The sequence below is a fragment of the Spea bombifrons genome, chromosome 3, assembly GCF_027358695.1.
Source record: "Spea bombifrons isolate aSpeBom1 chromosome 3, aSpeBom1.2.pri, whole genome shotgun sequence".
In the NCBI taxonomy this organism is placed as follows: domain Eukaryota; kingdom Metazoa; phylum Chordata; class Amphibia; order Anura; family Pelobatidae; genus Spea; species Spea bombifrons.
The window spans coordinates 13,783,044-13,804,380 of NC_071089.1; the positions used below are offsets into that span (position 1 = coordinate 13,783,044).

The 21,337-nt window shown below is 39.3% G+C and overlaps 1 protein-coding gene across 1 annotated transcript in view; it reads left to right on the top strand.

Annotated features, from left to right (window-relative positions):
* Positions 1 to 5,566: 5,566 nt before the first annotated feature.
* Positions 5,567 to 21,337, top strand: part of PPP1R21 (protein phosphatase 1 regulatory subunit 21) — a 32,767-nt gene continuing 16,996 nt past the window's right edge. Inside the window, exons 1-12 of the mRNA XM_053459936.1 lie at positions 5,567 to 5,967; positions 7,508 to 7,576; positions 7,919 to 8,065; positions 8,410 to 8,508; positions 8,917 to 9,081; positions 10,638 to 10,696; positions 11,658 to 11,752; positions 14,237 to 14,289; positions 16,836 to 16,985; positions 17,724 to 17,825; positions 17,921 to 18,009; positions 21,015 to 21,151. Of these exons, the coding sequence (XP_053315911.1) occupies positions 5,911 to 5,967; positions 7,508 to 7,576; positions 7,919 to 8,065; positions 8,410 to 8,508; positions 8,917 to 9,081; positions 10,638 to 10,696; positions 11,658 to 11,752; positions 14,237 to 14,289; positions 16,836 to 16,985; positions 17,724 to 17,825; positions 17,921 to 18,009; positions 21,015 to 21,151 (1,222 nt within the window). The 5' untranslated portion in view covers positions 5,567 to 5,910. The remainder of the gene's footprint in view (positions 5,968 to 7,507; positions 7,577 to 7,918; positions 8,066 to 8,409; positions 8,509 to 8,916; positions 9,082 to 10,637; positions 10,697 to 11,657; positions 11,753 to 14,236; positions 14,290 to 16,835; positions 16,986 to 17,723; positions 17,826 to 17,920; positions 18,010 to 21,014; positions 21,152 to 21,337) is intronic.

A 21,337-nucleotide genomic window follows, 5' to 3' on the forward strand; every position in this document is an offset into this window, starting at 1 on the left:
GGAAAAAAAAAACCCCAAACAGTAAATACTTAATTCAAAGGACAAGTGTGGAAAGTGCAGTTTAACGTTGATAAATGCAAAGTTATGCACATGGGACATCAAATTACAGAGCATAGTATGATATTATTGGTGACTACAGAGTAAAGGGATGCCTAGATTGCACGCAAAGCACATGTAGGTGATGGTACACCACACATTGGAGATTAGGCACACATACATTCGAAATAAAGGTCATAATTTAGTTATAATTCTGATGATCCTCATTCTGGCTGAGAGTTCACCATGAGAGCTCATCAGTGTGTGTGTGTATATATATCTATCACTACCAAACACAATGTGCCATTGGAACACGGGAGTGATAAAGGCCCTCTGTACCCCTATGAAAAGAATTAATTAAATATCAGCCATTTCTGGCTACCATAATCACAACATTCACAACATCTGTGCTGTATTTCCTTTCAAAAACAAGGACATTTATAAGTGACCCCAAACTTTTCAATGGCATGTAAATGCTTATGGTGAGGGGTTGGGGACATAATGTAGCAGGGATGGGATATAGAACATAAATAAAGTGAGACGTATTTAAATCTCCCTCTCTATAACAACGGGGATTTAACAGCGGCATAATCTGTTCTCTGTAGGAAACGGACAGTGTGAAAATATATAATATACGATGAAAACATTGTTTCAATAGTTCTATTTTATTCTGAATCAAACACATTCACAGAAATGTATACATACTATAAAGGCACATTGTTCACAGAAAGACTCTAAAACCATATTCTTGCTGGTAAGCAATTCCATTCCCTGGGCGCAAGTAAGCAAAAAGCACTGCCTGCTCAACCTCACGTACACCTTTATGAACGGAAATGCAGAATTTTCTTTCATTTCAAATCATTTGTCGAAGCAGATCAAAGCAGTCTTTGGACCTCCAAATGAGAACCAAGTAATTAGCAGTAAAGGTAATACTGTGGTCAATATGTGTCCAGACCCCGTTGAAAGGAACTGAAAGTGAAATACAACTTTGTCAATAATAAATTAATAACTGCAAAAATTACCCTAGAATAAGTAAAAAAAAAAAAAAAGACAAAGATGCCAACATTGCACAGGAAAATGTGTTATATATACCGGTATGTATGTATGTATACATAATCTGGTATTTATAATATGATAATAGCATGAAAAGGACCTTATAGTATACATGGCTTTATTGTATTGGAAAACATCCCAAAAATCAAATGTACTGGGACACGCATGGACTATGCGTACATTTTACATGTATGAACAACCATATAAAATGCATATGTTTACTAAGTGTGGTGTTTTATTTAGAAAACTCGTTTTAGTTATTTTTACTCTTTGGTTTGGTTATATTGGGGGGGTTACCAATCTGTATTTTCATCTCTGTTACAACAGATTAAGGTCTAGACAGATCATTGAATCGCGGCCCCTATGTCTTCCAACCAAAAGAACCGGAGAATTCCAGTACAATTGGAATGAAGCTTTGAAGATTGAATCCGCCATAAATTACTGTAACGGCAAAGTAAAAACATAAAATAAGTAAATAAATCTGTATTAACTTAAATCTTTAGCAGGATGCTGGCAAACCTCCCCAAAACCAAATATGCTGTAAAGAAAAAACAGTCACTTGTGTTGCAGCTATCTATGCTATACATATGCCAGGTACTGTATACAGCGCTACGGAATTTGATGGCGCTATATAAAACAATAAATAATAATATATATTGCATATGTATTGATACTCTGTGCTTTTGAGCCATGCTATGATTTTTTTTGCTGACTTTGCTGTTTCTTTGGGAATAAATTAAAGCGGAATAAAAAATATGATTCCTGCTTGTAAGCCGCGATTGCTCCGGTACCCTAATATGCATGCCTGCTACCATGGTAACGGATGCTGCAACAAAAGAAAAAAAATGAAGTAACGGCATACTGTCAGTTGATCTATTGTGATGTCTCAGGTGCCTTTCCCTGCCCCAAATCCTCCCCTCGCCAATACAACCAATGTAAAAAAAAATAATAAAGTTATTTTTAATATATTTTTTAAATATAAAAATAGGCTGATGAGCTTTTGTGGACTACAACTCCCAACAAGGTCGGCCGAGACACTGATGGACTTGACTGAAGTTGTGACCGTTAGAAGCGGGTGCAAAAAGGGTGCCATATCTGTGTGTTTTCTGCGTAGTTTGTTTCTAAAGCATTATTATGGGATTTAACCCATTTTTATGTGGGCCTGACCTGTGATATATTATGTACTGGGACACGCATGGACTATGCGTGTATTCTACATGTATGAACAACCACATATAATGCATACGTTTAAGAGGGGGGGGGTGGCCCTGATAATTAAGGAAATGGATATAGTCATATTGGTCCAAGATCAGATTAGTCAAAGGTGTTACTGTTGGGCCAACACAGAAAAAAGATGTACAGTCACATAAGCTTTCAGGACCTCAGAAGTCTCTTCTTCGGAATTATATATATATATATATATATCGCACAGTTTTGCGCAGTTTCATTTTAAAATGCATTAATCAAAATATATGTATATTTATTAATTAGGTTAATGTATTTTTGATCATTTCATAGGCATAAAAGGTAACACAATAAGTAACATTGACTAGGAATGTGTTTTTTTTTTACTAAATGAGTGTAAAAATAATACATATTACGCGTCATATTTAAAAATAAAAATGGAATCAAACAATCAGAAACATTTCACAAGGAGCAAACGTTAGCTCCCGGACAGCATCGTGAATGACACCATCATCCTACATGCTGTAGTCACTAGGCAACCAAAGTCAGTTCTTCTGCATCTGATTTTTAAATCATTAACCCCTACAGATACGCCACGTTATTTTTATTCACCGGCGAGCATGGATTCTAAAATTAGACACGCTATTTTCTATGAGCTTGTTATAAACCTATTAATGCTACCTAAAAATGACATAAACTCCCAGATCTCACCTTCCATTTCCAGCGGTGTCTTTAATTATCTTGGTCCCCTTTTTGGTTTTCCTAAGCCCAAATATTTAGATTTTTCAGTTTTCCAAATATACCAGACGTACCGCAATAAAATAGTTTAATAGGTGAATGAGGTCATTACAACTAATAGAATAATAATGGGAACATCTGTATATTTAGGCATCGACGTTGCCTCATTGTAATTATTGTTTATATATATATATACCGTATATATATATATATCTCAAAATTGCTGAATGAGTCTACTAAGACCTTGCGGTCTCAATACCTGCTTCAGCTTAAAGGGTCTCCCAGCGCAGGAAGGGCCGGCTGCATAATCTGTTTCGTTCTTCGTTTAGCTGATTATTAGGCATGTATTTTGATTTGGTTAATAAGCTATACGCACAATTTCATGAATTAAGTGAAAACGTCATCTCTGTATCCCCAAACTTGTTAACCTCTGCCAGTCTATGGAGGTGCAGTCCTGGGTTCAAATAACCTGTGTGAGAGGGAATGCTTGGTCCTCTTGCCTTAAGGCCGAGTGGGCTTCATGAAGCCTGGGGTATGATCTCTAGAGCCCCCTGGTTTGGTCCACCAGGGCACTCATCACTTATTTTATGTGGCTGTGCCGGGGCACTTTCACTTATTTGGGTTTGAGTTGATGAGCGCATCAATTTCACCTGGACCCTTCAAAGCCACACTTTTTTTTGATACAGTCATCCGTTGGAGATCATCCACCAATAAACGTGTAAGCAGTTTCTCCAGATACAACCCCCTCTGCATAAAGGTAGTAGGTCCATACGATTGGTGAACGGGGAATCCAGATAATCAACAGGGGTATAGAGTGTAAGCGCACAAGAGCAGGGACCTCTCGTGTATAAGATTGTCTTAATGTGTTAATGCGATTGTTATTGTTATTCTTCACTCTCTCCTATTGTAATAGAGCTCTGGAATCTGCAGGTGCTTTACAAATAAATAAAATGTAAAGTAATGGCATAGGCTCATAACATTCCTTCTACATTGAGATGGCTCCCTCTAGAGGAAATTACATGTCATTTCAGCGATGTCAAAAATTACGACCGGGGATTAACGTGTAGCCCTGACTCAAGAAGAAACAATAATATTCCAAATAATGGTCAAACCGCGCATTTACTCCTCCTCACAGTAATGTGTACTTTGCACAAATGCATAAAGCGAGAGCACCCGGTGGCGACAAAGGCAGACGGCCGTGACAATGACCAGAACACCAATTAACCCATTCAGGACCAGGGCTTTATTACACCCCAAAAAGCATGGTTTTTTTTGCGATTTTTACCATATGTTTACCCACACACATTATACATTGCTTTTTTTTTGAGGACCAGTTGGACCTTCTTTTTATACCATAGAAATATATATGTATTAGTGATAATATGTTATGACTAAAATTATTACTGATATGCAAAAAAAAAACCCCACTTTATTGGTATTTTATTTTATTTTTACATATCACTGTGATGCAATACGGATTGAAATCCCTTTGAGGATTTCTCTTATAAAGTTTGTATGCCAATTATGTCATAGTGAAATCACCCAGCTCCTGATGTTATTTATATTTCACTTTTTCTGTCCTCCAGTGACCTTCCCGCGGGTCTTCAATGACACATATTAGAAGGGAATGGGTGTGAATGGGCATTCCCTGATCTCCTGGACATCTCCCTGCAACACAATCAGGACGTAGCAGTACATCCCATGGGGCATCTTGGCGCAGCTTTTAAGGATATATCAGCGTGTCCTAAAGGGCAGGAATGGGATAAACCGGCAGGCATTTGTCAACCTGTTCAATGCATAATTTAATGGGTGAGGAGAAATCTCACTGATTAAACTATGCATTAGACAGGGTCATCCAAGCATTTCCTGTAACAGAAGCTTACAGGGGACAGACCTTCATAATGAATAGCGAAGAGAGTGTAGTGTAGTGTACAGTTATTCACTGAAGGGGGAGAGTTGGGATCTTAAGTCTCACTTCAATAATCATTATGAAGGGCCCACACAGGCAAGTTTCTACAGTGTAAAGGCCTGAGCTCGCCCTGCTTAATGCATAACTCAATAGGCGAGGAGGTCAGCAGAAATTTCACTTATTTAACTATACGTTATACAGGGCCAGCCAAACTCTTCCTGCAGCGGAAGCTTAGCGGGGATGGCCCTTCATGATGTTTTGTGAAAGCTGAAACTAAACTCTCCCGTGCGGTATAAGCCTTTGCTCCGGTCCTCTGTCACTACATACGGCGCTTGCTGCATACGTCATTAATCTGCGCCGTTCTTGGTGGCTTTGCGTTATTTAGCCTAGCGCGACAACTACAGGCTCTCTACGCGGATATAACCGACGCCATTCTGAAGAGTGACGTCATTGCGTATAGTAGTTTCAATTCAACGCGACATTTAAGAAGAGTGCAGCATCCTCTGACACTTTCGTTTTGGTTTCACGGAAATGCATTCTGTAATAGGCACATTTGTGTCTCTTGCGTTTAGAACTCCATGCAAGGCTGGATTAGGGTTTGCCGGTCGCAGAGTTGTGATGTAATCAGTCCGCGTCTCCAGCCGCTGAGGCAGGCTCTGTGTATATGCAGTTAACACACTGTGTCGCTGTGGGGCCTTTCCGTTTGAGGGATACAATCATAAGGAGCATCCATTCGCCTTCATGCGGACGCAAACACATATTCCCCGCTTCCCCAAACCCTAGGCTTTACAGTAAAGGCAGAAGCTCCCGCCGGCATCCCTCAGTGACAGGAGTCTGACACTTCCGCGGCCATCATACTGAGGGGCAAAGCCCTCCACCCTAAAGGCAGTCTCCCTAGCTGCAGCTGTATCCATCACACGGTCCTAACCAGGGTACCCAGTTGACCATCAACCAGAGATCTATCCCTTCATTCAACACATTCCACAAGTATGGCTGCTGCTGACCTGCAAGGGAAGTACCAGAAGTTGGCCCAGGAATATTCCAAGGTAATTCAGCCCACCATTCCTGCCTGGAACGTTGTATAAAGTACCATGAGACTATATGGCAGCTCAGGGGCCGGGTTCTCATCCCCTGATGTATCCGTATGTATTAACGTGTGTTAAGTGCCCCGTGTTACTGCCCATTTTTCATCAGACTTATTTTCTTTGGAACGATCTGCAAATAAATAAAAGATCTCAAATAATTCAACCAAGATGCAAAATTGCTGACATCATGTGTTTAAGTTTATGACTTCATAGCCCCCACTGCCTAAGCCCCTCTCCGAACATCATCCTTAAGTGTTTTGTACATCTGTCACATAAAAATCTCAAATCCAACATAGACTTATTTTATCTTTTCTCCCTCTCCATCTATCTATCTATCTATCTATCTATCTATCTATCTATCTATCTATCTATCTATCTATCTATCTATCTATCTATCCATCTATCTATCTATCTATCCATCTATATATATATATATATATATATATATATATATATATATATATATATAAGCAGTCAATGGAAAAGATATAAAGTATAGCATTGTAGCGTCTTCACATTTGATTGTATAGTTCTAAAAGCTTCCGTAGCACAATAGAATAGAGACGATATATAATAATGAATTATTTTGTTGATTTAGACTAGGTGCGGAGTACTTTCCCTAAAAGTTTAAAGCTGTAAACCTGCTTACAAGTGTAGGTATTTTCCTGCGGGGCTGCCACATTATTATTATTATTATTGTTTTATATAGCGCCATCAAATTTCGTAGCGCTGTACAATATTCTCACCTTGGTTTACGTCCTACCATAAAGTCGCTGTTATGCAGTCGGCCTTAAGGCAGGCAGGAACCGTCTAGTAACCGAGCAGCTGCTTGACCGGTTTTACCTGCAATTCACACTACACAGTCGATTTATCCAATTCATTGTTGATTTTTAGTTGTTTTTGGCCTTTCACCAGAAAAATAAATATATACGTATGACAAATCTGATGTATGCAAAGCTGGTGTCTTTTATATACGCTCCTCACAAAGAGAATGTCGCGAAACATCAGAATAATCATTGACATTTTCATTTTAATAGTCTTGGAAAGTCTTTTTTTTGTTTTTGTTTTTTTATTTTGTTGATCAAAGTTCATTCGCTGCGTTTGTGTTACCCTACAACTAGTAAAACAAGGAACTTTGGCCGACTGGATTAAACATGTTAATTGTTACCTAACAAATTCTTTACCAAAAACCCTTTGGTAACATAAAGCGATGATTTCAGTCTCCGAGCCCAGAGGAGCTCCCGCTGGTCGCGCTGCGTGGAGTACAGACTTGGCCTGGTGTGGAACAGGATAAACTAAATGGTCTATTCAACATATCTTTCACTAGATAAACTTCTCGTGAAGTTCGAATGCTGACTTGTAAAAAGCGAAGCTGGCTGTTCAAAGCGAATACATAGTAGATTCTCAGATGATGTTCTTGAGGATTTTTATTGTTATTATTATAAATGTTTAATGTTATAATGTTTCTGTCATGATAACGACGTCTTGTATTTCATTGCAGTTACGGGCCCAGAATCAGGTGCTGAAAAAAGCTGTGGTCGATGAGCAAGCCAACTCGGCAGCTTTAAAGGTATTCCTAACCCGCTCTTCCTTGTCGAAAGCTGTTTTTGTGCGACCTTCTATGTCAGGGCTTGACAAATTTGTTTTGAATCTAGGAGCCAGCTAAAAAAAAAGTTAGGAGCCAGGAATTTTTTTTAAACTAACAAAGTTTTATTTTCAACAACAAAAATTAATGATGTCCCAAGGGAACCCTCTCCCTTTAATATAGGTCCACTTTCCTCGAACCACTAACAATTTTTTTTTTAAATACTTACAATTAAGTAGCTAGGTCAGGAGATAGCATTACGTGTAGTGAGGCTCTGCTTAATATTTGTGTCATCTAATGATGGATGGAATATTATAATTGCTACAGGAACAGCTAAAAATGAAGGACCAATCCCTGCGAAAACAGCAGCAAGAGATGGACAGTCTGACGTTCCGAAACCAACAGCTTGCCAAGAGAGTGGAGCTTCTACAGGAAGAACTGTCGCTTCTGGAAGCCAAGGGCAAAAAGTCCAAGGTAGGTGCTTTCCATTCCATTATAACACATGGATCTTTTTAGTAATGCATGGGAAACAGTGAATTGGAGAACCGCCTTGTCGTGGCAACGTTTGAGATGAAATAGTTCTGTTCATCTACTTGATAACGCTCTGCATAGGATGGTGGTGTAACTCCTTGGTCTCTGGACTACACAGAGATGCATTGTAATCAGCGCCTATACGGAAATAGCCCGTGACGCTCCCAAACCTTGATTAACTTCAGCATATGGTCTTAGGAGCATACTCGGGTTATTTAAGTCATTTAGAAAATTGTATAATAAACTACGTAATGTGGATCCCACTCATGGCTGCTTATCTGTTACAGAAAAATGTGGACTCGTCTCAGCTGAGTCAAGAACAAAAGAGTGTGTTTGATGAAGACCTTCAAAAGAAGATAGAGGAGAATGAGAGATTGCACATCCAAGTTAGTACAAATGAATAAGCAGAATATGATGTCTGATTTGAAAACACTGCATGTTGTAATTCAGATAGTAAATGAAAGGTTTAAGTGCATAGTAAACCATATTATGTTTGTGGAGTATGTTCAAATGTCCAAACACTTATGCTTGGTTAAACTTCTTCACATACCCATAATGGCACTAAAGATCCAACAAACCTTCTGGCTTCTCTAGTGGAAACCAAACTTATTTATTCTCTCTCTTGGAATTTTGAGAGCTCCATGTAAACAGACTTTTATCCATAGACCGTTGTTGATGTTCCTGCAGCAGGGGATCGCTGTTGCAGCCCCTGATCAGTCGAAGATGTTGGTTTATTGTTTGAATCATATAATAATCTTGCATTTAAAAACCTCTAATGTGCATATTGTGTTCAGTTTTTCGAAGCCAGTGAGAAACACAAGCAAATGGAGGCTGAACTGAGAAATCGGTTACAAATACTGGAGAACGAGAGTACTCAGCATCAAGCGGTAGTGGACGGCCTTACCCAGCGCTACATGGAAACTATTGAAAAACTGCAGAGCGACAAAGCAAAGTTAGAGGTAAGCTAAAAAAAAAAAAAAGCTTATTCAGCAGGAAATGCATCCATTCAGCATGACGGTGCTTCCTTCCTAAGATAGATGAGCCTGGTGCAAAATGTTGCAAAACAAGTGTAAATGGGTGGACATTTAGCGCCCCCTGCTGTCCATATTGCAGTAGACAGGGAATTGGTTTTAGCCGAGTGAAGATATGGAAGCGTAGTTCAAGAAAATTGGATTAATTGGGTCAGACAGCTATTTACATCATCATGAGCATTTCTCAATTTTATTACACTCTTCATCTTTATAAACAAACCTAATTCCATTTTAGTGCATATTCATTTTTCTTGAACTCCAATGCATTTGAGTGCTACATGCAGATTAGTGCATGCATTTTGCTACATGCAGATTAGTGCATGCATTTTGCTACATGCAGATTAGTGCATGCATTTTGCTACATGCAGATTAGTGCATGCATTTTGCTACATGCAGATTAGTGCATGCATTCTTTGGTTATCCAAGTTACAGAATTATACTTCTGCATAATTTAATTCTAATAGAAAACAAATAATGACAAAGCTTAGTCCAGTGTCGGCACCTGAATTTTGAGTATTGTCCGACATGAGTGTTCGTTTAAATCTAAACCCTGAGAGCCTAGGAAGTGTAAGGAGTAAACATACTTTCTACAGATGCTCAGTAGTTGTAGTTGGTGCACCGGTTGCATGTATGCTAGTAAGACAAGTGTTCAGCTCACATACGTGTGATTGGCGGCTGCTGCCATTTATTTCAGTAGGTGCTTTGAGTAAAATGAGCTGTTACTGAGCGTGTGCAAGAAGAGGCAGCTGGGACGGCATTAAATGAGAGAAAATTAGAGTTCTCACTCCAATAATAAAAGAATGCATGTATTCTATTCCACGCAACACGGATTCCAAAATGTGCTTAACATGTAAATAGGATTGAATTGGACTTTAAACTCTGTAGAATAGTTTTTCTATTTATATAAAATGTAGTTTGAGTGACACTGAGAGTAAACAAAAGTTAGTAATTTTTAGTTGATTGCATTTGCAAAACTAATGCAGTTTGGATGATAACGGGTACTATATGCTTGTCTGCCAGTCCTTTCTTAATTCAGGCATCTGAATCATTTTCTAACGTGGCTATTAGGACAAATTAGATAAATCTAATTATTCATAGTAACATAGGTCTTTTATTTCAACTTAACGTCCGTCATGTTCAACCCTTCTTCCTTTCCTACCTGATTTTGAGGCAAAACCCCCCAAATTAAGCTATTTTTTGAAAAGGCAATCGGATCTCTCTAAAGAAGCTCTAAAATATTGATATTCTATTATTTATAGCTGTATGAAAGTGTTTGCCTTTTATTGTTTAAATAAAACCAAGTGCAGAGAAATTTGCCCAAAATACAAATGGTTATGCAGTGGAGCAAGTAGTTTATGCTTTATCATTTTTATTATCTTATGTTAGTTTATAAAGAGATTAGTTTTTGGTATTTATGAATTACAATTCTCTTTATATGCTGTTTGTGACTATTGTTGACATTAATTTGCTGTTATATCCTCTAGGTAAAGTCGCAGACCCTTGAAAAAGAAGCAAAGGATTGCAGGCTACGAACAGAAGACTGGTGAGTTTAATACAATACATATATTCAAGGGGTATGACAAGAGAATTGACAGACTAAGACAAACCGATACATGAGGTGGAGAGAGCCCGGCTCGCAAGCTTACAATCTTGAGGGAATGGGGTGACAAACATAAGGCACAGAGAAAGGGTGGGAGGTAGGGTGGTGGTTGTATCAATAACAGGGAAGTTCTAGTGGTTAAGATGGTGTCGGCTTCTCTAAAGAAGTGAGTTTTGAGATGTTTCTTGAATGTTGGGAGGGAGGGTGAATGCTGAAGGTTCGGTGGAAGTCGGTTCCAGTGGTACGGAGCGGCACAAGTGAAATCTTGTAGACGGGAAAAGGAAGAGGTGAGGAGGAGAGCCTTAGGATCAAGTAGGGGAGTATTTGTTTGAGAGCAGAAATGTATGGAGAGGCAGTGTTATGGAGCGCCTTATGTGTTAGTAAAAAGTTTTGAAATGTTATTCTTAAGGTAATAGAGAGCCAGTGGAGAATTTCACTGTGTTCAAACTAAATAAGTAAGCAGAACAACATCTTTAAGTTCGGCTAAAAGCTAAGAAAGTTACATAACATCAAGGTGTTTTTTCAGTTTATATGGCACCAGCCTATCAGTGCCTGCTTTTATGTTAAACAATAAGCATTCCTGGAAAACAAGTTTAAATGTTTAAAGAATTATTTATGAGAAGCATCTGGGCATTCAGCAGGTACTAAGAATGACATTTCTAATGCTGCATTTCGTAATAAAATATTAAATTCAGAAGGAACAGCAGCTTTCAAATGTATTTTTATTGAGCTTTGTCCGCATCCAGAGAAGTTGGCAGGATGCTATCCCCTGATCCACCGTAAGGATTCGAGAAAGTTTGGCAACGTAACTTTATACTTGAAAGCTTGGTTGTCTGTTTTAAGTTTGATATTTTTTTGGTTGTTGAATTAATCGTGGGTTTGAAACGGACCTTTGCTTCCCCAGCCAGAGTCAGCTGAAGAGCCTTCACACAGATCTGAGCAGTAAGCTGGAAGAATCCCTTCACATCATCAATGAAAAAGTACCCTTTAATGATACCAGTACGTATAGATTTTTTTTTGTATTGGCACTGATTACTTACACATACGATGGAAGTCGCCGTGTAAAATTACGCCTTGGGTGTAACAGTTTTCCAGGATTCAGATACTGACGACGCATTCTTTTCAGCACCGCGCCCAGATACTCGCTGCTCGCATGTGAATTGAAAGAGAAGGGATCAGCCTAGGGAAAATAAAAGAAATTGAAAGGAAAATACACATCCGTTCCTTTTTAAATTGTTAAAATTAGGTTACCCCACACCAGCTATAAACTACTTAGCTGGTTGTGCATCATGTTTGGCCGCAATACTTTGACAGAGAAGGCATTGTGAGAATTAATTCCAAGTATAGCAACCATTTTTACAGTGTTTGGGATATTTTTTATTATTGATGCATGGCATAACCCTTAACGAGTGAATTGTCAGCTGATTCTTCCCTTCTGTCACATCTGAACCCATATACTCAGCTGCCATTCCTTCCTACTCTCTTTGGCAATGCTTTTTTGTTTCATAGAATAAAAACGTATATAGTCTTGTGGGTCTAACCCTCAGCAATGTGTGTATATGTATGTATGTATGTATGTATGTATATATATATATATGTATATATTATATGACAAGTTTATGAAGGATGAAAAACATGAACATGGGAAAAAACAGTGAATCGTTTATTTGCTGGTAAAGTTCAATGTTTAGCTGTATCCATTTTAATATTTAGCCTTGAAGTTGTAAAAGATAGAGTGCACATTCATGTCATGGACTTCTTTGTTAACCCTTTGTGCATTATCAGCAGTGAAAATGTTAGAAATAACGTATGTTTCTCCCAAGTGGCATAAGAAGCGGAGCTCATTAAATGATTTATCGGTTAAGTCACTTGATGTCTGCTTGGACCAAGAATATAGCATGTTCAGACGATAACGAACCATTAATCTACTTTTTTGCTCTAAGGCTTCTTTTCCTGTGCAGAAAATTATGTTTAATTATTCATGCATTTGTCTTTATAGTAATATAGCCATTTTCGTCTTTCCTCATCGGTTTTTCAGAAGCGCCATACACTATGCATATTTTAACGTAGCAAAGGTTTTGTGAGGATTTCATACGCTCTTTATATGGTTAACCCTTCAGCATTGGACTGGCCCGTGGCATTACAGTATATGTTTACTCTACCCAAATGGAAGAGATCGAAGAAGTTCCAGCAGATGAAATTAGTTGTAAATAATTTAGAAGGTTGAAAAAGCTAAGCGTTTCCCTAGCTATCTTCTCTTCACTTGGCTTCGCAATTTATATTTCATGTACCATTGTAGTAAGCATGTAAAGAACAGACGATTCTCCAGCTTCAGTGTTGTCCATAGCGAAAACCGCCAAAGAACAAGAAATCCCAGCAACCTATATGCAGCCTACCAAAAGATACATTAAATAAGCATGTAATAAACACAAAAATCTGACTTGCTACAGGACAGCATCCTTATCTAAAGGGTTAAACTAGGAAGGTCACAAACCCATAATGAAGCAGTTACAAATTAAGAGTTAATTATAGGGCAGACACTAAGTAAATGAATAAAAAATGTAAGTGCTGCAGTGAGTTTTCTCATACCCAATGCCAGGATTGCGTTTCATTTAAAGGGGCAGGTATGTATGTATGTATGTATGTATGTGTGTGCGCTTGTATATATGTATATACTTGTGTATATATACTACCGTTTAAAGCTGGAGGTCATTTTGAAATGTCCTTGTTTTTGAAATACGTTGCCGACCTTGTTAATGCTGTAAATGACTGTTTTAGCTGGAAACAGCTGATTTTTAATCTTTTTTTTTTTTTTTCTTTAATACATGGTCCCCAATTTGTTGTTGTTTAACGTGGTGCCTTTTCCATTCAGCGCTGGAGTTTATTTTAAGAATCATGCGTTTTACATCTTGTGTTATTGGAGTCTCGTGACGTTGCCCTCCCTGCTTTATATAGTTACACTCAGGCGATTGTATCTGAGAATGCTCCCATCACGGAGTGGTGAGGACAATCCACAAGGGTTAAATGTTTGCCCGGTTCATTAGTGCAACAGATTACATTTTCCCATTTTCTGATCTTGTCGTATAATGTAATGAACAGCGTAGCGACACTCGTATTATTTCCTCCAGATGTCGCGCTTCTCCCATGGTTTCTATATACCGATGCCAAAGTACAGAAAGAAACATTGAAGGTTGAAATGTTTTTTTTTACACCGGACAACATATTCATTAGATGTGGCAATTCAAGGTTACCGAGGACTCGGCAAAGTTTCCTAAACTTTGCGTGTTTTCAATGTTGCGGAACCACAAATAAATAACCTCTCAGAAATAATCTATTGCCGCGGTGAGTTTTTAGGTCACTTTGTCTTACATTGCCGACTGGTTTTTATTTGGGCAGTGCCCTTGTGTACGTCTCGCAGGACAGCATCGCTGTTAATAACTCTTAAGTTCTATGCATACACGGCTTCTGTCTTTTATTTTTTAGGATCAGTCGAATTCAATGCCCTGAATGTGCCTTTACACAACAGACGGCGACAGGTATGTAATTACTGCTTGAATTTTGATTTTGCGAATGACTGAAAAGGCTGCTTTTATAGTCATTCTAAGTGCTGTGCCTTTTACGTTTGAACTCGATGTTCTTTATGAAAGTTCAGAATGAATGAAAAGACAGCATTTCTTTGCCTCTGACTTAATGGCGCAAATATTCAGACCTTCAGGTTTCCCAATTAACATTCTTGGCAAAGAGAAAGTTCTGCACCTGTAGGCTTTGTGGAGTGGACTTGGCCCAGACCCTTCGTTGCTTCTACATTTGTCTTCCCGGCATTTCTAGACAGTCAATAAGAAAATGCTGGATGTAAACGGGAAGGGAGACAGTACGCCCTCTGAGTGCCACAAATTGACTTTTTAAATTCTTAGAGGCTAATTGTGTGACGTCGCAACACTACGGTAGCATTGAATGGCTTCTTGGTAATGGTTTGCCATCTTGAAGAGAGGCAGATGTTTGACATACTCTACAGACATTGTTAATACAACCTTTTCTGTTCGGTCTCTGCTGTTTTATGGAGAGCCGGGTCTATCGCGGAGATGGACTGTCAGTAACGCAAGTCTGAAATATCGCTACGATCTTGTATCCAGAATATGGTCTAGGCATCCAGCTCTCCCTCAGTCAGATGGTGGCTGCACTAGTTGCCACGTGTAGGTCGTAAATGACATGGAGAAGAAAAATATATATTATTCTTTGAAGCGCATCAGGTGATTTCACTTAAGAAAACTCCCTTATCAAGAATTATCAAACGTATTAACTTAGCCATGTCATCAGCATTTTAGATAGCAGCCGGAGTAACAATGGCTAGTGGCCCGGGGTGGTTGGCGATTTCACTTCCTTTTGCAAATGGGTTAAAAAAATGACACCTTTCACTCCAGGCAAAGACCAGAAACGGTCAGTTTTATTCCAATAAACGTCCTTTATCTGCAGACTTTATCTGCAGAGCTTCCATTGTAGGCTTTTTCAATCAAATACTCTCTTTAATTATTCACTGTCTGGTGATTGAGACAGAGCCATTCTATTGTTAACCCCAATAGATCACATAAGTACAAATAACTAATATGCAGCTGTCTGAAAACATGATGCAATAACTGAAACCGCACAAAATGTTGAAAATAGTTATAATAAAAGAGTTCCCTTTTTGGTGCGTGTTAATGGCTCACCGAATATTTATTGATCCATATATTTGATAGAAACGCAACGAACACAATGTATAGATTACGATTGTTTTCTATTCGGCGAACACCTGCGGAGGACGGGTCGGCAGTGAAATCCTGGACGTTGGTGTTGAGCAATCTGTCTGTAATCGGCACCTGCTCTTCTCTGTCTCCCAAATACCGTGATATATCGTAATATATTTTGGTGTATTTTACATCTAAATTTGTTATATTTGGAGTTCTCGTGCACATAACGATCTGTCCGGGAAAGAGCACCTATTATGTTGCAAACTATTTAGTAATAATGAATTTGGCGGCGTTCCCGGCTTTTAATTTTAGCTGCTGCGGGCGGGCGTTTGAAGCATTGCTGGAAGGAGAGCTGCGCAGGTGGGCTTTCATTGTGTTAGGTGTTAGTATCAATTAAGATTATGTAGGAGTTACAAGAAAGTGTTCAATGTATCATCCTTAATAGCTCGCCGCATTGCATACAGAAGTAGATGATGCTCATTGAGGCTTTAAAAGGGAAATCATCTCTGGGCTCAATCATGGAAATTGTGCGAAATTCTCGCATTTCGCCAGGCTTGTTAAGGACAAAACATGCCGTATTTGGGTATTCGGTGTCCAGGAATGATCAGGACTGACGGCTGTTTTTGTGCACTCGTGTTGTACCTCTGTCTGTTCTCTGGCCAAAGAGAAGATGTCGTGTCCAGTCGAAGGTGATACCTTTTATATAATAAAACCAAGAAAAAAAACAAAAATAGATGGAGTCACACAAGCTTTTGTGACCTCAGATTGTACTTCCATCTGAAGAAGAGACCTCTGATGTCCTGAAAGCTTCTAAATGTTTTTCTGCGTTTGCCCAAAGTATCAGATTTAGATGGAGATTCCACCTTTTGTCTAGAATACGTCTGTCGTTTCTGTGAAACATTTTTTGCTGTTTAGTAATACAGCGTACAAAAATTCTACAGCTGATTAAACACGAAAATGTGAACCATAGCTAACACAAACATTAACACACATACTAACGCCACGCTCTTTAACGCGCACTCTCTCAAATGCCACATTCTAGCGCACGTACTCGCCATATGCAGAATCTGCGGTTTCTGACCCCCCAATAAGCCCCTGCTGGCCTAGTTCAGACCAGCCCTGTTTGAAGAGTCTGTTCCCCTGCCCCCCAGGGCCGGCCGGCCTGCCTGCCTGCGAATGGCATGTTTGCAGAAAAGCACACCTGCATCCAGAGAGACAGTGGGGGAACAGATCTATATCGCACGTTGTATTCTATGCTGGCTTTTTGGGCTTACAGCTCCTATTATTAAAATCAAAAGCGCTCACTTGCGGTTCTGTTGTTGGATCTACTGATGTCTGATCTCTTTCCTTTTCAGATGAAGGCGCGTGATCTAGCAGGACAGGCCCTGTCTTTCACTCAGGATCTGGTCGCTGCTCTCCTAAATTTCCATACGTACACCGAGCAGAGGATCCAGATTTTCCCTGTAGACTCCGCCATTGGCGTTATTACTCCATTGAACCAAAAGGTACAAGGTCCAGTCTCTGAAAGTCATCAATCGGTCTTAAACGGCCCTCTACTGACTGCTAGAAGAGGTCAACCGTTGGCTATTGGAGGCAATGGAATATTAGATAACTAGGTCTTGATCTTAAAGTATAGGATTAGATCTAATGTAAGGAAGTTTTACAGACAGTGTAGTAGAAGTGTCAGGGGCTCGTACAGTTATGGAATGTAATCATGGCGTATGACTATCCTGAATCTAACCCAACACCATGGACTGATTAAGGTTTGCGGCTTCCCATCAGGAATAATATGCAGCCAAGATGGTCTGGATGGGTCTTATGTGCCAAAACATTCTGTATTTACTGGAAACCCCATAAAACCTTCAGTCTTCCAATCCGAAAGTAGTCCTACGTGGTTCTGATCTGTGTCTTGAGTTGTTTTTATAACCAGTAGATGGCAGGCTGCTTTCATTGTGTGGATTACGGCGAGAGGCTTCTCCGTATACTCGGATTCATTCCCTGCCTGTCTTGCGTTTGTTTTAAAGCGTGCAGCATAATTGTTGGTTTCTGCATTACAGAAGCAAGGTCACAATGTTAATTAAAATGTATTTCAGCAAACATTAATATTGTGAAGGGCTATTGTACGCCGGGAGATCTCATTTTTTGGTGAAGGTCTATTTCCAGGGAAAGAAAAGGAAATATTTCTTTGTTAATCTTCTAATAATGGACCTAATTAGGTAACCGGCATGTCTTTCTTTACACAGTTCTCCCAGTATCTGCACGAGAATGCGTCTTACGTGCGTCCTCTCGAGGAGGGAATGCTCCAGTTGTTTGAGAGCATCACAGAGGACACCGTTACAGTCCTGGTAATAGTTTTTAGTCATTTATTGTATTTTTTTCCCCCCTGGATACAAATAAATGTCTGCCCGATTAAATGCCACGTTCCGCATTGTTTTCACAGGAAACCAGCGTGAAACTGAAAATATTTTCAGAACACTTCGCTTCTTATGTCCGTTTTCTGAAGAAAATCCTTCCCTATCAGTTAAAAAGGTACGATCTTCACTTGCATACATTAGCTCGTAGAAATTGTGCTTATATCCAACTGGAAATAAGCATAATTTCTGTTGCAACCATAATCACAGGTGATGTACAGTCTTGAATACCGCAAATGAAAAAATATGATTTTTCAATTGTTATCAACCCACATGCAGCTTAAAATATTCTTTTCCCGTGAGCCTGTGCTCAAGGACCACAATTTATTCATTCTTTCGCTCTCCGGCTTCCTGCGTAGCATCGTTACAAGCAGCGTTCATCGTGGGACTGGGAAGCCAATAGGGTCAAATAAGTTGCCTCCAACAACTTAAGATCTACCCATTTACTTAATTTGCCCTTTGAGCTTTCTCTTTAAACACGCATGTCTGTGTATTCATGTATATATGTACTGTTCTGTCTTCCATGCCATGATCAGTATTACACGGGTGAAGACTGAAATCAGAGGGCTGTATTGATTGATCTGGAAAATCTAATACCAGTCCTGAGTTAGAATGGCAAGTTGGCTCTTTTGTCTGTTTGCCAATCTGCCATGCCAAGTGGAATTTTCCTTTTTTTTTTAAACAATCGCTCAATTGCCAAGTGGAATTTTACTCTTATCGTAGCAATCAGCTCAATTTCAAGTTACGCTGGAAGAAAAAACGCAATGGCAAAATTAATGACACTTGAATAAAAAGACCAGATGCGGTGGCGTTTTGACATCCAAAAGCTTATTCGCTTTTTGTAAAGGTGAAAAGAAAGAACATAACGAAAAGTGGATTATTTTACTTTTTATTTTAACATAGTTCAGCTTTGTAAACTAAAAGAAGACAGCGCTACGACAATGTATAGATATAAATATATATATATTTTATTATGGGAGAAGGCAAATATATATTAAAAATATATAAAAATAGGATAAAATAGTTCAGCTTTGAACTGCGCATTAAAGCACTGACCCCTGTTACTGTGGAATCGGAGCAGTCTGCTCATTCCCTTACCCAGCAAATGCAAACAGATGTCCGTCTGCTGGGTCTGGGCCATCCTCAGGACTAGACCCAGCGGTGACCCATCCGTGCCTTTTACGCAGACTTAACTTCCATACATCTGGGAGGTGCTGGCTTGGACGCACCTGCAGAGCGTTTCACTTTGAAGTTCTGTGCGTTTGCTGCTCCTTCCGCCCTCTGTTTATGGCTTCTGCCACTCATGATCTTAGTTAAGCAACATTGCTTGCGACTGTAAATACATCGTTCCCACATGTACTGGTAACAAACTGTCAATAACCATAATTATACAGTCTGTAGAAATCCTCTTTTATAAGGAAAGAATGGACATCTGTTATTTTGTAAGGTCTGAGAAAGTAACATTTATCCTTTTGGAAGTGTCTGAGTGCTACAATTAAACTGAAGAAAGAAGGCGATGGCGAGAAACAGAAATTGCCACGCAGTTATGTCCAAATGGCAGCTTTTCTTTCAAAAAAAGAAAAGTGACAAGAGAGAGAACATTACTATAAAGCATGAGACTACAGAGACGAGTGGTGAGCGAAAAGGTTGGAGCAGGCCTGTTATGAATAAAATGCCGTAAGTGTACGCACTTTATGCTATCGGCCATATTGCTAGCTGATGCATTAAATACTTTCTCTGGACGCTGCTGGCGTACCGATATACTGTGGCTTGTCTCCCCGGTTGCGCCATGTTTATTATTGCTCACAATGTTCTTGATCCCAGCATGGAGTTGGCACAGAAATGCAGCTCTAGCGGTTGCATCTTGCTCCATACATTATTGTCCTCCTGAAGCAGACCTTGTCATCCACTTTGAAATGTATGAGCCGGGCTTTTGGCGTACCTTTCGTTGAGCAGCCCATAAGCATTCTACTTAAGAAAAGTCTGTGCATCCACAGTGAGGACTAAAATCCCGAAGGAGAAGGAGTTGGAGCCAGCTGGCACTTCATTTTTAAGAGCCAGGCGTCTGACAATAGCCCATGCTAATAATAAGTCTATATATTATAGATACATATAATTATATACATTATAATGGGTTGGCACTGCTGCTTGGAGGAGGAGGGCTACTAAGAGAGCGAGTGGAGATGTGACAGAAGTATATAAATGCTTAAAGGGATTAGGTCCAGGAGGGAAGTTTGTTCCAAAGGTGGAGAAATGTTAGAGCAAAAGGTTATAATCTAAAAAGTGGTGGCCCAACTTGCTTAACGTAAGAGCCACGTACGATAGACTTCAGATGTTTGAAACACCAAGATATGCACTTTTTTTTCTTCAAACGTTATATATAAATATTAATAAATGTGTACGTAATATTATTTATTAATATGTAAATTTATGAAGTTTATAAACTACATATATGAATAAATAATGTAAACTGGGATTATGGAAACTAATAAATATTAAGTACACTTATACACACCAAATATTTTCAAAGGCTATTTACTAATAGTAGAGGTCTTGTTAGTAATCAACATCTGTTGGTTAATTCACCAAGGAATTGGCCTTAACCACGCTTACTCATGCTCTGTCACTCTTACTCATGCACCAACACTCTCTCACCTGCTTACATAACCCACAAACTCACTCTTACACTCACGCACTCACTCTTACACAGAGATGGAATAAACGCTCAAGCTACCTTCTATGGGGAATGCAGAGGCAAATTTAGTGGGAGTTGGGGACATGCAAGTACTCTACTGATCCTTTGCCCAATCACAGAATTCTTTAGACTGTCTGAAGATAGTTGTCATCCCTATATAGAATACTATTTACATATACTTGGCTGCCCCACAGTCATTTAGCCATAGTCCCTTTGATCTTCTCTCCATTCATTCATTCATTCATTTTAGTACCATTTCTCCTCTTTAAGAAATGCCTAATTATAATGAGTATGTTACACTTGCTTGTGGTTACTTACATCACGGTAATGAAATGATTTGAGCTATTTTTTGAGGTTAACTCAAATGCGTCCCAAACTTGAAGGAAGAGCCGTAACATTTTTTTTCTTCTTAACTTTTGCGTCGGTAGCCTGGAGGAGGAATCGGATTGTTCAATTTGTACATCTGAGTTACGGACACGAAATCTAGAACTACAAACGGACATGAAAAAAATGAGTGGGGTGTTTGACAAGCTGAAGACATACATCACTCTCCTCGCCTTACCAAGTGAGTCTTGGGACGTAGGAGCGGTAACTAAAGAATATAATAGTAAGGCGGGAGGTCCTCTAGGCTGATTAAGGATGTCATGACATTGAAGTCCGTACTCTCAGACCTCACCATGCTGATTTGTTTTGTGGCTGTGCTTTTGCTCTGTTTGTTAAACCCCTTGCCCATAGGCCTTAATGAGCCCAG